The sequence below is a fragment of the Myxocyprinus asiaticus genome, chromosome 21 (assembly GCF_019703515.2).
Source record: "Myxocyprinus asiaticus isolate MX2 ecotype Aquarium Trade chromosome 21, UBuf_Myxa_2, whole genome shotgun sequence".
Lineage (NCBI taxonomy): Eukaryota > Metazoa > Chordata > Actinopteri > Cypriniformes > Catostomidae > Myxocyprinus > Myxocyprinus asiaticus.
In genome coordinates, this window is record NC_059364.1 from 6,691,213 (window position 1) to 6,708,022 (window position 16,810).

The 16,810-nt window shown below is 36.4% G+C and overlaps 1 protein-coding gene across 1 annotated transcript in view; it reads left to right on the forward strand.

Moving 5' to 3' along the window:
• Positions 1-16,810, forward strand: part of LOC127411924 (MAM domain-containing glycosylphosphatidylinositol anchor protein 1-like) — a 288,415-nt gene that overhangs the window by 222,040 nt on the left and 49,565 nt on the right. The window contains exon 16 of the mRNA XM_051647835.1: positions 10,214-10,344. Within this exon, the coding sequence (XP_051503795.1) occupies positions 10,214-10,344 (131 nt within the window). The remainder of the gene's footprint in view (positions 1-10,213; positions 10,345-16,810) is intronic.

A 16,810-nucleotide genomic window follows, 5' to 3' on the forward strand; every position in this document is an offset into this window, starting at 1 on the left:
CTTCAAAGTGGCCACACTTTGCCTAGAATTTGCAGACATGTACTCTTGACATTTTCTCAACCAACTTCTTGAGGTATCACCCTGGGATGCTTTTTAAACAGTATTGAAGGAGTTCCCATCTATATGCTGGGCACTTATTAGCTACTTTTCTTAATTATTCAGTCCAAGTCATCCATTTCAAAAACTTTTTTTTAAATTTTTATAAAATTTTAGTTTTATAATGAAATAAATTAATATGTTGGCACAATAACATTTAAGCATACGCCTTCAGATCAAAAGATTTTTAAGATCATGAGAAACATTTCAGGCAAGTGACCCCAAACTTTTGAATGGTAGTGTGTGTGTATATATATATATATATACACACACACACATTATATATTGTATGTAAGGAATAATTGATGACAATTTCAATTATTCCACTTATACCATGGTTTTCACACATCAAGACATTTTTCAAGTTTTTTTATTTCATGATATTTTCAGGTTTTTGTCCCTAAAACACTCTTCTGAGTAAACTACTTTCTTACACCATGGATTCAGCATCTTGCTTTGATTTGACCTTAGCCTTTGTTGCTAGTTCGAAAGCATCACAAAAGAACTAGTAACAAAGGCGTGCACTGCTTTTAAGCTTTAAATGCAGTAATAAGCTAGTGTGTGTGTGTGTGTGTGTGAGAGAGAGAGAGAGAGAGAGAGAGAGAGAGAGAGAGAGAGAGAGAGAGTGAGTTTGTCAGTAACATTGCTAAGAGGTAGTTTAACTACACTTCTCAGTACCTGGGTGATAGCGTCACTATTCTTGTATGTAGCTTTTCAGTGCAAAACTGTTGTATTGAAGTCACAAAGGGTGCACTGAAATAAAGGTTCTGTGTCTTGCTCATGAGTGTCGATATGTGTGCATATGTATGTGTGAGTTAGAGAGATTGCAGGGGTGCTTTTAACAGGCATTAAAATAAATGTTTGATATTATAGAAATTGTTTGACATTCTTATCTGATTTTGTTTAACTAATGTCTTTGTTTTATTTGGTTATTTTGCTGTGGTAACCTGTACGGCTCTTTGAAATAACTAAAGTTATTTGACAAAGTGATATGGAATGGTTATGTGGTCAAAACCTGGAACTACTTCATAGCCGTGCGTTAACTAAAAAAAATAAATAAAAAATTTGAATGTCTGTCAACCAATCAGAATGAAGCATTCAACAGTGCCGTGGTGTCTGTTTATATACATATCTTCAAAAAAATTGATGCACAGTAACATGATGTGACTTTGACGTCACTGCACAGGATAGTTGCTAGTAAAGGTCTTGTCAATGTTGTCATGATATAATAACCCTGCAGCTCCTGAGTATATAATCAGATGTCATTAATGCATCAAGTGATTGGCTCAAAAGAAATAAAGAAATGTTATTGTGTCCATGAACATAGATGGCAGCATAGAGGTTGCATACTTCTTGGAGCTGCATTTGCCAGCTGAGCAACTGCCATAGAGATAAATAAGAATACTAACATATAGCTCTCTCCAGGTATTATAGATTTCCTTTCTATAACACATTACTCCAACACTTTTGGGATGACTGTTGTCGCAGTACTCTAGTGTTAAAAAAAATAAATAAATATCTCCTTTAGCGAGATGTGAAGAAATGCTGTGAACACCCATGTCATACCATTAAACAACTTTTAATGAGTGTTGCTTTCAATTAAACAATATTTAGCCAGTAGCCGTTTTCCAAACTGCCTCAGGGCTGACATGAAACATTACATCAAAGAGAATGTGTGAGAGTGAGTGGACATCTTTAGCACATCTTTTTTTCAATTATTGTTTTCTCAAATTATTTTATGTGAAAAAAACTTAAATATGCTTTAAAGAAAAATACATTAACACTTCACAGTAAGGTTCCATTTGTTAACATTAACAATGAACAATCCTTTTACAGGATTTATTTGTAATGAACGATAGTGACCCAAGAGCAGAGGAACAGTTCAAAAGGAGTTATTAACAATAATAATAATAATAATAATAATAATAAGCAGTCACTGTGTTGAGGAATGTAGAAAATCCCGATACCGGCTGCAGCAGCGGGAAGCTAACTCCAATGGCATGTGCGTCGTAGTCGCACAAGGGACAATCTGTGAAGATTGTGTTAGGATGAGTGTGTGCGTTGTGGAAGTCAGGAACAGATTTGTAGAATCCTCCGTTGAAACTTAGTGAGATGCAGAACAACAGCCAGCAGAGAAGAGCGAATTTAACTCCCGACACGCGGGCAGAGACGAGGTATCCTCCGTGGAATACCAGCTGACACACAGCAATACTGGAAGGCAACCAGACACCCAACACGCAGGCAACCAACAGATATACGAGACAGGACCAACTAGGCAGAGAGAGTGAGGTTAGTACTCAACATCAAACAACAATCTAGCAAAGGCTTAAGTAGGGAGTAAATTAGGGGAGAACAGGTGTTGCTCACACTAATCAGTGGCATGATCAGCATTCCCCCGGGAACAATCAGTGTTCCCATGGAAACGCCGATCATGCATGCCGGCCGCACTTGCGAGACATGAGGGAGAGAAAATGACAAAACATACAAAACAAACGGACAAACTCACCAGAGCTGTCACATTATTAATCTTGGTCAGTGTTAATTTCAACATATATTAATGCATTTTTCAAATCAAAAGTTGTATATGTTAACATTAGTCAATGCACTTTGAACTTAAATAAATAAAGATAAAAACATATTGTTCATTGTTAGTTCATGATACTTAATGCATTAACTAATGTTAACAAATTTAACCTTATTGTAAAGTGTTACCAAAAATACAAAATTAAAGAGATAGTTCACCCAAATTCATTCATGCACCGCCATGTTGTTTCAAACCTGTATGACTTTCTTTCGTGGAATGCCAAAGGAGATGTTAGGCTGAATAATAGCATCAGTCACCATTCACTTTCATTGCATCTTTCTTCCATTGGTTCCATTTTCTATGAAGGCATCTTAGAGAACAGAATACTCAAACATTGGATTTTGACATGCCTTTCTCCTTCCGTATACTACCTGATAAGGCAGCATTTTGTCACGTTTCAGACACATATTGTATCTTACCCTTGTTTTGTCCATGACTGGGCAAAAACCCATATTATCATGCAAGAGATTCAAAAAAAGATATAAAATGGATTTACCGCTTCTTGCTATACAGTGTGGCACCTGGTAAGTACAGTACATGGTGTTAGACTTCTCTGGACACATACAGCTACATGTTTGAGCTGTTTGATTGACTGTTTGGTTATATAATATTTGTACTAGCACAGAGTAGACAACACCAAGTAGTCCTGTCTCATAGAGAATGATCTTCACCTACATGGATAAGGATGTAATCACTGCATGTATTTTTTAACATCTGTGTGTGTGTTTAGTACTGAGTATAGTCGGTTATTTTAAGGCTTGTCTCTGTTTGATAGCCCTATAGAAGTAGTCTTGCTTTGCTTCACTGGATCAATAAATCTTTGCAAGCAGAGAGACAGAGTTATTCCCTCTCTAAATATCTGGATGGGGCTATCTGATTAAAAAGAAGGAGGCAGATATCCATGTTGTTTTTTATTGGTAGAGTATTTGGTTTTAATTAGCTTAAGAGTTTCTTGTGTCACACACAGTTTGCCTTTGTAACATTAAATGATTCAAGCAATTTACAGCTGTTGCTTCATCAGTTTTTGAATTTTTTTTATTTTTTATTTGAAACATGAAACGGCATTTACAACCCAATTAATGTTTTCAAGGAGGTAAGTAGGTAAATGTAAGTCATTACATTTTAATGAAAACTGCGATTACAAAGACTAACCTTTTTCTTTGGAATAAAGGGCTCTATTTTCGTAAGTGCACTGTGACTATACACTACGTCTTATCCAATTTTCCTGAGAGCGCTAATTCTAAGCGCAATATTCATGGCAACGCAAAGCACAAGTGAGTGTGGATGGGAGTGCTTGCGCTAACTTTGGGTGTATTAACTCAAACTGTGGGTGTATAGTATGGTAATGAAGTGGCACAATGTGCAGTTTGCTGTTTTCTTGAGAAATAGGTCATTGCACTAAGACATTTCAATACGACTTCTGTTTTCAGCGCAAGTCCAAATTCAGTTCCTGCCTTTGCAGTTTGGAGATTCCACCAGCAGGTTGTAATAAAAATTCATGTCCAATATGGTGGAACATGAAATTATGTCCCTGACAATAGCCGTTTTATGAAATAAAATTTTTAAATGTATTAGATTTGTGTTAAACTATCTATAGGTCATAGTTTATGTTTCAATTATTATTATTATTCTGTTTATATTTACAATTGTATTTATGATCTAATTTGTATTGTTATCTTTCCACCTTTTGTCGTAGTGTGATTTTTAAGTCACTGCAAAAGGGGCCGGTGGAAGAATTTGGAGAGAGTAAAATGTTTGGACTTGTTATGATTATATTTACAACTTTACCACTTTATTTTGATTATATTTTCATTTAGTTTGAAGAGTAATTTGAATTTAGAAATATTTTCTAACTATATTTTATAGTTTAATTGTATCTTCAGATGAAAATTATTAATAATACTTATATTCTCAATAAATTAACAGAGCCTACATACATATGCTGAACCACATTTTTCATGCGTACAAAAGGAGTGTGTCCCATTTAATAAGGACACAGTTAATGCACAAAATAATGTTAGTCCATATTTCTATTCTCCTAATTCATTGCATACAGTCCCTTTACACTACCAACTTCTTATGAATGTGCTGTCTTTGTTTATATTGCTGGTGCTTGAGGGAATTGACTATATAATAGGACGCAGACGCTGCAAAAACTGGAGAAAACCCTCCAAATTAAATTACCTTGTGCATGCAATATTGCAAAACCCACATGTGCCTAGACTTAGTGCATTGTTGCGTGAAAATACCAAAACGTCATGGCCATGCCCATCGACTTTGCACTTATGACTTATGGCATAGCACTGTGCTTAGCGCTAGCGCTCTTAAAATAGGCCCCAAAGTGCACAATAAGACAATATGACAATATGGATTTTCCACAATAACATAAGAACATGTATTAAAACAGTAAACAGGGTCAATTTTGATTTCATATTGACTAGGTCTCCTTACCATATGGATTGTGTTTTGTCACTCTCTACACGTGCAGTATTCTATTAGACGTTTCAACCAGAGCAATACAATAGCATGTTCTATTAGACCGCAAGTTTATTAGGCTTGAAGTTCATTACAATAGAGTTCAACAGCCAGTGGATCCATTAGAGTAGAAGTCAATCACAGCAGCAGTCCATTAGATCATTCAGCATGTGACCCTGTGACAGCTTTGGCTTGACAAAGTATTTTATCAGTCTTTGTTGTGGTTTAGTGACACATGCTTGGTCTTTATTTGATGGTGGACAAGAATGTATTGCCAATATTTATACAGTACATATTAAAGGAATGTTCCAGGTTAAATACAAGTTAAGCTCAAACGACAGCATTTGTGGCATAATGTTGTTTAGCACAAATAATAATTTTGACCATCTAACTGACATGTTAAGCGACTAATCACAGACATAACTAAGTAAGCAAAGCTCTAGAAAATGCAGCTCTGCTCGTGGATATAAGCTTTACTTTCATCTACGTGCCTCACTGAATATCTTTGATGTCATCTTTGATGAAAAGATTTGATATCACTAAACTGGCAAAATTGGACAAATTTTGTGATTACTTCATCCTCAAAAGTGCTCATTCTATCAATGTGGAACCTTGTGAACACAGCAGTATGTTAGCCTCTGTCACCAAGCTGGTCAAGCTAAGACCAGCAAGCTACTTGTAGCTGGTCTAAGCTGTTTGCATCAGCAGGGTACCAAAATAGCAGCGTGTACTATACTTAATTTGAACCGTGCTCTAAAATTGCCTGCCACTGTCTAGCATTCCTCCACCGCTTCCATCTTCGGCTCATTTTGAAGTTGAATGAATTTGTCAAGGTGAACCAAAGTCCTCTAATGTTTGGATCTTTTGCTCCTTATGCCAGTGAGTCTGCACAAGGGTCTTTTCAGAGCCTCTGGTCTTTTTTAGAGCTTGTCCCTACATATACTTACATTGTTTCTTTTAAGGTTGATAAACCGTTTATTTTTAGGGGTCTTCACATAAGGGTGATTTTAAGTGCCTGCCGTATTATTCACAAAAGGTTTGTAATCATCTTGAAGATGCAATGGCACACAATTTCTGTTTATTTATCACCCAGCGAGCACCGCTACAGCATGATTGGGGTAATTGAAATGAGTCAGATGCTTTCAGCATGGGCAGCAAACTAATAGTGTGACGAGGCTTCCCTGTTAAAGGCTCACTGATTCTCCGTGAATCGCTTTGATTACTGTAATACCTGTACAGTAATGACACATGCTGGCTATATTACAGTGTATTTCCCTTACAAATAAATACTGTGGCAGTACCATTGTACAGTGATTAAATCATACAGTTCTTTGACATATTCTTTGACATATACCATGGTACTGAATGATTACCATTTTGATGTACCATGGTACTATTTCACAAACATGGCTATACCATGGTAGTTTTTAGAACTTAGTGTTATTACAGTGCTCGCTCAATGTCAGACTCAGTGTAATTGTTAATATTGCCACCACAAAGGCTTGTATGAGCTGAAAGGAAAAGTTCACACAGAAATTAAATTCCATGATGGTTATGAAATGCCCAAGCCAAAGCCGCTTGGGGTTAGAGTCGTTGTGTTTTCCTCCAGTTTTCAGGAAGTCAACCTAAAAATTGCTTACTTATTTTTGTCTCTTGACATTAAACTGGTATTAGAGTATTTTAACATCAGAAGATGACACACATCAGCTTTAATAGATAAATATTTTTTTTTGTAAGGCTCTACATGTTTATGTAACTGTGTCTAATGTTATGGGCTGATATTGGTCAGACGGCTGGAGATGAGTTTATTGCGATGTGGTTTGTACTTTGAGCGTGCCACTTTGTCAGAGTACCATCTGTTTGCTATGTTAATGTGCTTGTTCTCCACCTTGTTATTCATTTATACCTGCTCTTCTTGAATAAGTAAAGATGTGAAGCTTGGTTGGTTGGTCACATTTGCTTTTATCTTGTGTGTGTGCGTGTCATGAGGTTACAGTCTGCAGGTAACAGTTTGGAAATGTGTGTGTGTGTGTGTGTGTGTGTGTGTGTGTGTGCGTCAGAGCTTGGGGATCTAACTAAAATTATATATCTCAGTATTTTTCAGCCTTTTGACAATATTCAAAGTATTTCGATGTTTATATTTACACTCAGTTATTGCTGAATAGCAGATGCTTTTATCCAAAGTGACTTACAAATAAGGAACTTTAAAAGCAATTTGTCAATGCAGCATTGTAGATATTTAATCTAAAATGGTTTAAAGTTGTTGTCCCCCCCCCCCCCCCCATCGAAGGAACCATAATTTTACGATAAACCATAACAGTCATTGTAGTCAAGCAGATTTCATATATTTTATGCAAAAAATAAATATATTAATTAATTAAATAAATAAAATAATAATTGTATTTTTTTAAGAATTTTATTTAAAAAATTACTTTAAAAGACTCTAATTAAAATAATCAAACCATGTTATCCAAGCTGTTTTTCAATAAAGTTCAAGGAAGTATTATATTTAATTACTAACAATACATGAACATAATAAACAGCAATATTTACCTGTATTTATTTTAAACTAAAACAATTTATTATATGACATACATCACATGGAGACATCAGTGAACAATGAGTGATGATACAAAGTCATGAGATGAAATAAAAAATGTTTTGAATTGATTAATTGAAACAGACCTTTTGATAAGGGAAATTAATCAAACTTACCAACTCTAACGTCGTTTTTGCCACTGAAGTTGATTGGCCAAGCTGACAATAGTTAAAAAAACAGCCACTTACACAAGATGGGAAAGAAATACTGTAGCTGAATCAAAGTTAAATAGATAGTTTCAAAATATTCACAGAAATGAATCAAACATACACACTATGGTGCTGCTTTGCTACTTACATTTAAATTAGAGATACTATTAAACATCTGTATTAACACTGTCATACCCACAATGTGCGAAACGAGTGGTGATTGCAAAAATAGTCTAATGAGACACTCTTTAGGAAACTCAATGGGCAAATAAAAACTTCATTAAAATCATTACAAAATTCACAATGTTGCTTAATACCATAATGCCAGCAAATCATTGTAAATACCCATTCCTAGTGTGCGGCCGTGTTTTAATGTTTAATGGCTTTGTGCCAGTTCATAATTTGAGGCACTACAAAAGTTTGTCCTCTCTCACTCTCTTTCTCTCTCTCCCTCTCTCTGTCTGTCTCTCCCTCTTTGTTCACTGTCTCAGAGTGCAACTGAATTATATATTGGTTTCCCTTAAGCACAAAGTCAGAGTAATAATTTAATGCACGAGTCATAAAGGTGCCACTTGGCCTTACTGCCTTCTGTCAAAGCGTTTCTCTAATCTCGGAGGAGTGTGTGTGTGTTTGTGTATGCCTGTGTGCGTTTAATGTCTGTGATGGCTAATCTAAGTAGTGACATTCATAATAAGCATACTAAGCCACATATAATCAAAGGGGATAAGATGCCTCTGTTTTATTGTCTTTGTGTTTTGACTACTACACACACACATACCCCCACACCCACAATCTGTTCTCAGTACTGTATGTCTGGTGCACTTTGCACACACAAATGGCAAGAGCAACACAAAACCAATCTGATTGGCTTGTTTATAAGGCATGTTTATAAAGTTGTTTATAAAGTCATGTTAATAAGGTACCAGACTGCTACACTGAGTGCTTCTGAGGAAGAACTTCTGTAGTCGCTAAGTTTGAAAAGGATTTGGAAGTTCAGAATATTAAATATTTTAAAGATATTCAGATATTTGTTTGAGGCACCTATTAGCAAGTGAACAGAGTATTAGAACTTTATGTTCCAATTATTAAATATTTCTTTGCATTAAATTCATGCCATAAAATACGAAACATTTTCCTTAGATGGTCATTTCTTCAGTATTGTCTGTACATTTTTTACCTTATTCATGAAACACAAGCAGAACTAATTTATTTGTAATTTTTACACAAAGATGTGACAATTTACTTGAATTTTACTTGAATTAAAATATGAATGATTGACACAAATGTATTCTGCTCATGTTTCTGAAAATAAATATATAAATACATAAATAAATAATTTGTGCAAAATAAAAGTGTGTTTGATTTCACCAATTTTATGTTCCTCCAAATGTAAATTCCAAAATCTTCTGACAACCTTGACAATGGAAAATAAATAAAAAATGCACCTTATTCATGAAACATCAGCAGAATATATTAAACATTTGTGTAAATATTGTGTATTGTTTTGTTTCTGGAATTTTCCCATCATTTATTTGTCATCATTAAGTTATTTTTTAAGTATGTATTTACATTAGATTGGTCATTGGCTATTCTGCATTCTGCATTATAAAAAACATATTGGTTGATCATTATTGGCCAGATAAAGCTGCAAAATGGACCAGACTTTATGGTGATATTCAAAGTCTGGCTTTCTAAGACTATATGTAAGGAATAATTGACGACGGAACGTTGAATTGTTTAAAAATAATGCACACCCGTGGTGGTAATGTGGAGTGACCGTGCATTATTTTTCAACAATTCAACGGGCCGGAGTCACTTATTCTGCTTATACCACAGTTACCACACCTTAAGACATCATTCAGGGTTTGATCCCAAGACATTTTCTGGTTTTTGTCCCTAAAACGCTCTTGTGAGTGGAACTACTTTCTTCCGCCATGGATTCAGCGTCTTGCTTTAATACAGTCTGAACCTTTGTTGCTAATTCGAAAACGTCACATTAGAACTAGCAACGGAGGCTTGCGCTGCTTTACTGGAGCACTTACTGGAGTAATAAGTGCGTTTGTGCATGTGTGTGTGAGTTTGTATTTGAGGGATCGAAAGAGAGAACCTCAGAAAATGAGAGAGATCAAAATCAAATCAAATACACGAGTGCAATGGTGTGTGAAATTCTTGGGTGCAGTTCCGATCAACATAGCAGTCGTGACAGTGATGAGACATATACCAATTTACAATAACATCAAATTAACACAACACAATTTAAAATGTATAAGTTACTAACAGAGCTCTGCTTTTTTGTCTGTCTGTCTACAGGAACACTCAATGTTTTGATGAGGGTGAAGAGTATAGCAGTTGTGGATTCTGCTATCTGGACCCTGTCTGGACAACAGGGGCCAGAATGGAGGAAGGCAGATGCTGTAATCTATCCAAGTGGACCTTTCCAGGTATGACTATAGGGTACATACAGTATTTATGATAGTTTGGCTGTGTACAGGTGTGTTTTATGCCTTAACCCTTTCATATGTACTGTCACACATATGTGATGGTTAATAAATGGCTCCCACAGCGTCACACATGTGTTTCTGCAACAGCCAGTTACGTTGCAAGCTGCCAGATTCAAATCAGCTTTCTGTCCGACACACAAAGATGTGCTGAACAAGCCCCTGTCATTCATATTCGCACAAATATTGAATCATACAGTCTTTTCAAGCACATGATACGTTTATTTTAATACTCATACATCCAAATGATCACCAAAATACCACAATAAAAAGTTTACAGCTCATTTACGCACAGTCAATACATCAAGCGCGATTATCCGATGTGTGTGACCATGTTTGTTTACATTAGTGGTTATGCAATTGTCATTCGTCACAAACAGCTACTCAAACAAGTCTTTTCAAGCAAGCATATGATACATTTATTTTATGTAACAGACAGCCAAATTGTCACCAAGTACCACAATATCAGTTTACTACCAGTAAACACAGCACGGTCATTCTGTGCATGTAGCCGTCTCATTATTAGGTGAACATGCGGTTGCCATTCACACAAACAGCATCTAAAACAGTGTTTTCAAGCATATGATACGTTTGTTTACTGAAACAGACAGCCAGACTAACACAGAAGCACCATAACAGTTTAGAAACCCATATACTCACAGTCAACACATAATCGTGATCATCCTGTGCACTGCACGCAGCCGTTTACATAAGGTGACAATGCTCTTGACACACACACACACACACACACACACACACACACACAAATGTCTGAACTTTAAAGCAGCGCACAGGCACTTCTTATATTATTTGTATATTTAATTTTATAGCTATATAAACAAAAACAAAAATAAGACAAATACAGTACAGTAGCTATAACCAGTTTTTTGTATATGTTTACCATGGTATCCACCTTATTTTTCAGCGAAACTATGGCGGCGTCATTATTAACCTTGAATGTACCACTTCTGGTATAAGCCACTTCATTATGCTTCTTTATATTACAGGCTGGCAATAAATGTTGACGTATTATTATCATTAATTATTTTATTAATATTTTCATAAACTCATTGGTTTTGAGCGCATATAGTTTTACAGTTTATCGCATTTTGCCATTGTTTTATCACACACTGTTGCGCAGGCAGAATGAATTAAATCAGGCGCTGACAGGACAGTCCTACGCGCCATCTGACACACCTCCACAAACTTCACACAACAAGCAAAGAGAAGAAAGATGCCGGGAAAATGCCGCTTCAACTTTCTTTGCACCAAACTGCATCTTGTTCCATCTTGGCAAAATAATAAATGTATTATTCTCTCCGTTCTTGTTAGAGAGCATTCTCTTTTTCTAAGTGGTGCATAGTAAACAGACATGCAGATCTCGCATTCAGTATGGCTTATGAAACATCGCCTTTGGAAATAAATAAATAAATAAAGGCATCATCGGAGGTTTTGCAGGTACATATGAACACGTGCAGAAATAACTCACTCTGGGGGACACTGCAGGGGAATTTAGACCATACTCATGAAAAGATCTCTGTGTGTGTGTGTGTGTGTGTGTGTGTGTGTGTGTGTGTTTGATATTGCACATGTGGGTGGGCTGTAGTGCAGGGCGATATATCAGATATTTATGATATACTGTATGTGATTTTTCTGGCATAAAAATAAGCAAAATTGTTAATAATGCAATGATGTTTATGTGCATTTTTAATAATCTTTGCTGCTTGTGCATTTTACTTTATTAAAATAAACTAAAGCGACACAATTCTAGATCATTTTGTCACAACTTGAATTTATTGCGTTCTATCCATTTGAGTTGGGACTGCATGAAAACTTTTTGTGGTGTTAATGTAGCATTGATAAAACTGGGCAGGGGATTTCCATTTCCCAGCATTCTTTGCATGGAACTGGATAGGGAGAACAAGTGTTGAAATGAAGTGTTATTTTATGTTTTTGAGCATGATTTGTTAATGTTTAATATTTTGTTATATTGGTATTTAAAAAGAGTGTCTGTTGTGCTGGAGTTTTTGGGGCTGCCATTGTGAAGAATGGCGGTTGTGCTTAGCTTGAGGATGGACTTTCACTTTCAAGTGATACTTGATTTTAGTGCTGCTTAGCTCTGCAAGCAGATGCAATTAAATTGACAGTACAACAGTTTCACTATCCTTACACTTGCCCACCGAGCATATACTAATGATTATAAAATAAATTAATTTGAGCCAAAGAAAAATTTGAAAATAAATTGAATAAAACCTTAGTAAACTGAGTGTGCCGAACTTAAGTTGAGTTCAAACTACTGTAGTACATTTCTTTGACCTAATCCAAATAAATGATGTTGGCTCAATGAAACTGACTTATTCTGAATGAAAGACACTATATTGCTTGTGTATGAGGGGCTGTGGAACATAGGAGGAAGCTCCAGTCTCTTGTAAATGGGTCCAACGTATTAATGCAGGCATACACGGAAATATGGAACTTTACTGATTATTTTATTTGTCAGCGCTCATATGGTGAGGCACACACTGCAGTCACGCTCGCTTCACCTCTCCCCTCTCTCACTGCGCATGTCCCTTTTTCACACATAACAATAACTGCGCATGTCAGCACGCCAATTCCCCATACATATTCATAACATCACCATTGCATCACCCATAAACAGCAAACCAAATTACCCAATTTACATAATACAAAATAATCACAAAATAAATCTCACACTTGTAAAAACTCTCAAATTCTATTAAGTAAGGTTAATGATTTTAAGGGTAATTTCCTAAATAGTGTCAATACACTAGTTTCATGATCCTTTGTCTTGCGACTTGAGGGTTTCAGTTGCGTATCTTATTTAAACTTCAAAAGCGGAAAACCAGAAAAGGATTTACACTTCGTAAGTTTGATTCTTTTCTATGAAGTGTCCAATGAATATTTCAGTGAAGGGTTAGGGTTTATCACTATGTATTATACAAATTCATAGTGATAAACAGCTATATTTACCTACAAACTGTATATTAAAAAAAAAAAAAAAGAAAACACACACACATATATATATATATATATATATATATATATATATATATATATATATATATATATACAGTTGTGCTCAAAAGTTAGCATACCCTTGGAGAATTGGTAATATATGTACCATTTTTAAAGAAAACATGAGTGAGCAGGCAAAACACATTTCTTTTATTTCTAATGGGATTCATATTCAACTGTAGGTTATAACAGAATGGCACAATCATAAAACAAAACATGACAACAAAGAAAAAAATGAAATGACCCCTGTTCAAAAGTCTGCATACCCTTAGTTCTTAATACTGTGTATTGCCCCCTTTAGCATCAATGACAGCGTGCAGTCTTTTGTAATAGTTGTCTATGAGGCCCCAAATTCTTGCAGGTGGTATAGCTTCCCATTCGTCTTTGCAAAATGCCTCCAGGTCATGCAGAGTCTTTGGCCGTCTTGCATGAACCGCACATTTGAGATCTCACCAGAGTGGCTCGATGATATTAAGGTCAGGAGACTGTGATGGCCACTCCAGAACCTTCACTTATTTCTGCTGTAACCACTGGAGGGTCAACTTGGCCTTGTGCTTAGAGTCATTGTTGTGCTGGAAAGTCCAAGAGCGTCCCATGCGCAGCTTTCGTGCAGAAGAATGCAAATTGTCTGCCAGTATTTTCTGATAACATGCTGCATTCATCTTGCCATCAATTTTCACAAGATTCCCCGTGCCTTTAGAGCTCACACACCCCCAAAACATCAGTGAGCCACCACCATGCTTCACAGTGGGGATGGTATTCTTTTCACTATAGGCCTTGTTGACCCCTCTCCAAACATAGCGCTTATGGTTGTGACCATAAAGCTCTATTTTTGTCTTGTCACTCTAAATTACAGTGCTCCAGAAGCTGTGAGGCATGTCATGGTGATGTCAGGCATATTGTAACCGGGCTTTTTTGTGGCATTGGTGCAGTAAAGGCTTCTTTCTGGCAACTCGACCATGCAGCTCATTTTTGTTCAAGTATCGTGTTTGTTCAAGTTGTATTGTGCTCCTTGAAACAACCACACTGTCTTTTTCCAGAGCAGCCTGTATTTCTCCTGAGGTTACCTGTGAGTTTTTCTTTGTATCCTGAACAATTCTTCTGGCAGTTGTGGCTGAAATCTTTCTTGGTCTACCTGACCTTGGCTTGGTATCAAGAGATCCCCGAATTTTCCACTTCTTAATAAGTGATTGAACAGTACTGACTGGCATTTTCAAGGCTTTGGATATATTTTTATGTCCTTTTCCATCTGTATAAAGTTCCATTACCTTGTTACACAGGTCTTTTGACAGTTCTTTTCTACCTGCTCAGTGCATCCACGTGAGAGCTAACAAACTCATTGACTATTTATACACAGACACTAATTGCAATTTAAAAAGCCACAGGTGTGGGAAATTAACCTTTAATTGCCATTTAAACCTGTGTGTGTCACCTTGTGTGTCTGTAACAAGGCCAAACATTCAAGGGTATGTAAACTTTTGATCAGGGCCATTTGGATGATTTCTGTTATCATAATGATTTAAAAAGGAGACAAACAACTATGTGATAATAAAAGGCTTCATATGATCACTATCCTTAAATAAAAGACAGGTTTTTTGCATGATCAGTCATATTTTCAAAATCAATGCCAAAATTTCACAATTTCTGCCAGGGTATGCAAACTTTTGAGCACAACTGTATATATATATATATATATATATATATATATATATATATATATATATATATATATATATATATATATATATATGTAGTAACATTCTGGCAGGCTGAAGACAGGAACAGATGGAGATGAAGTAGCTGAAGTGTGAACCCAAATGCAGTTTATTTACAGTGCTGGTATTGGAATAAAACAAAGATAAATGACTAGACTTGACTAAGAACCGGATAGACTGGACAAGGAAACAGAGTTACAACCAACAATACTCGACAAGGGACTAATGCAAACAAGAGGGCTTAAATACACTGACAAGGGAAACGCATGACAAAGACAACCAATGACAAGACTTAACTAATAACAAGATAACAAGACAATAAACCAATGAGAACAAGACACATGACCATGAGGGAAACAGAATATCACATGACAAGACATATATATACAGTTGAAGTTAGAAGTTTACATATACCTTAGCCAAATACATTTAAACTCAGTTTTTCACATTTCTGACATTTAATCATAGAAAACATTCCCCGTCAGTTAGGATCACTACTTTATTTTAAGAATGTGAAATGTCAGAATAATAGTAGGGATAATTATTTATTTCAGCTTTTATTTCTTTCATCACATTCCCAGTGGGTCAGAGGTTTACATACACTTTGTTAGTGTTTGGTAGCTTTGCCTTTAAATTGTTTAACTTGGGTCAGACATTTTGGGTAGCCTTCCACAAGCTTCTTAAGTTGCTGGAATTTTGGCCCATTCCTCCAGACAGAACTGGTGTAACTGAGTCAGGTTTGTAGGCCTCCTTGCTCGCACATGCTTTTTCAGTTCTGCCCACAAATTGAGGTCAGATTGAGGTCAGGGCTTTGTGATGACCACTCCAATACCTTGACTTTGTTGTCCTTAAGCCATTTTGCCATAACTTTGGAGGTATGCTTGGGGTTATTGTTCATTTGGAAGACTCATTTGCGACTGAGCTTTAACTTCATGGCTGATGTCTTGAGATGTTGCTTCAATATATCCACATGATTTTCCTTCCTCATAATGCTATCCATTTTGTGAAATGCACCAGTCCCTCCTGCACAAAAGCACCCCCACAACATGATGCTGCCACCCACATGCTTCACGGTTGGGATGGTGTTCTTCGGCTTGCAAGCCTCACCCTTTTTCCTCCAAACATAACGATGTTCATTATGGCCAAACAGTTCAATATTTGTTTCATTAGACCAGAGGACATTTCTCCAGAAAGTAATATCTTTGTCCCCATGTGCACTTGCAAACTGTAGTCTGGCTCTTGTAGCAATGGCTTCTTCCTTGCTGAGCAGACTTTCAGGTTATGTCGATATAGGCCTTGTTTTACTGTAGATATAGATACGTGTCTACCTGTTTCCTCCAGCATCTTCATAAGGTCCTTTCTGTTGTTCTGGGATTGATTTGCACTTTTTGCACCAAACTCCTTCCTGAGCTGTATGATGGCTGCGTGGTCCCATGGTGTTTATACTTGAGTACTATTGTTTGTACAGATGAATGTGGTACTGTAACACATCAATGGAAAGGAGGAGGCGAGAATATAAATAATATTGAATGATTAACTAAAACAAAAGCACAAACACACAGGTGTCGGACAGCTGTCCGTAACTCTCTCTCTCTGACATATTGCCGTCTCCGTTCGGCCTTATCCCTCTCAGGCTTAATCAGCCTTATTAGGGGCCG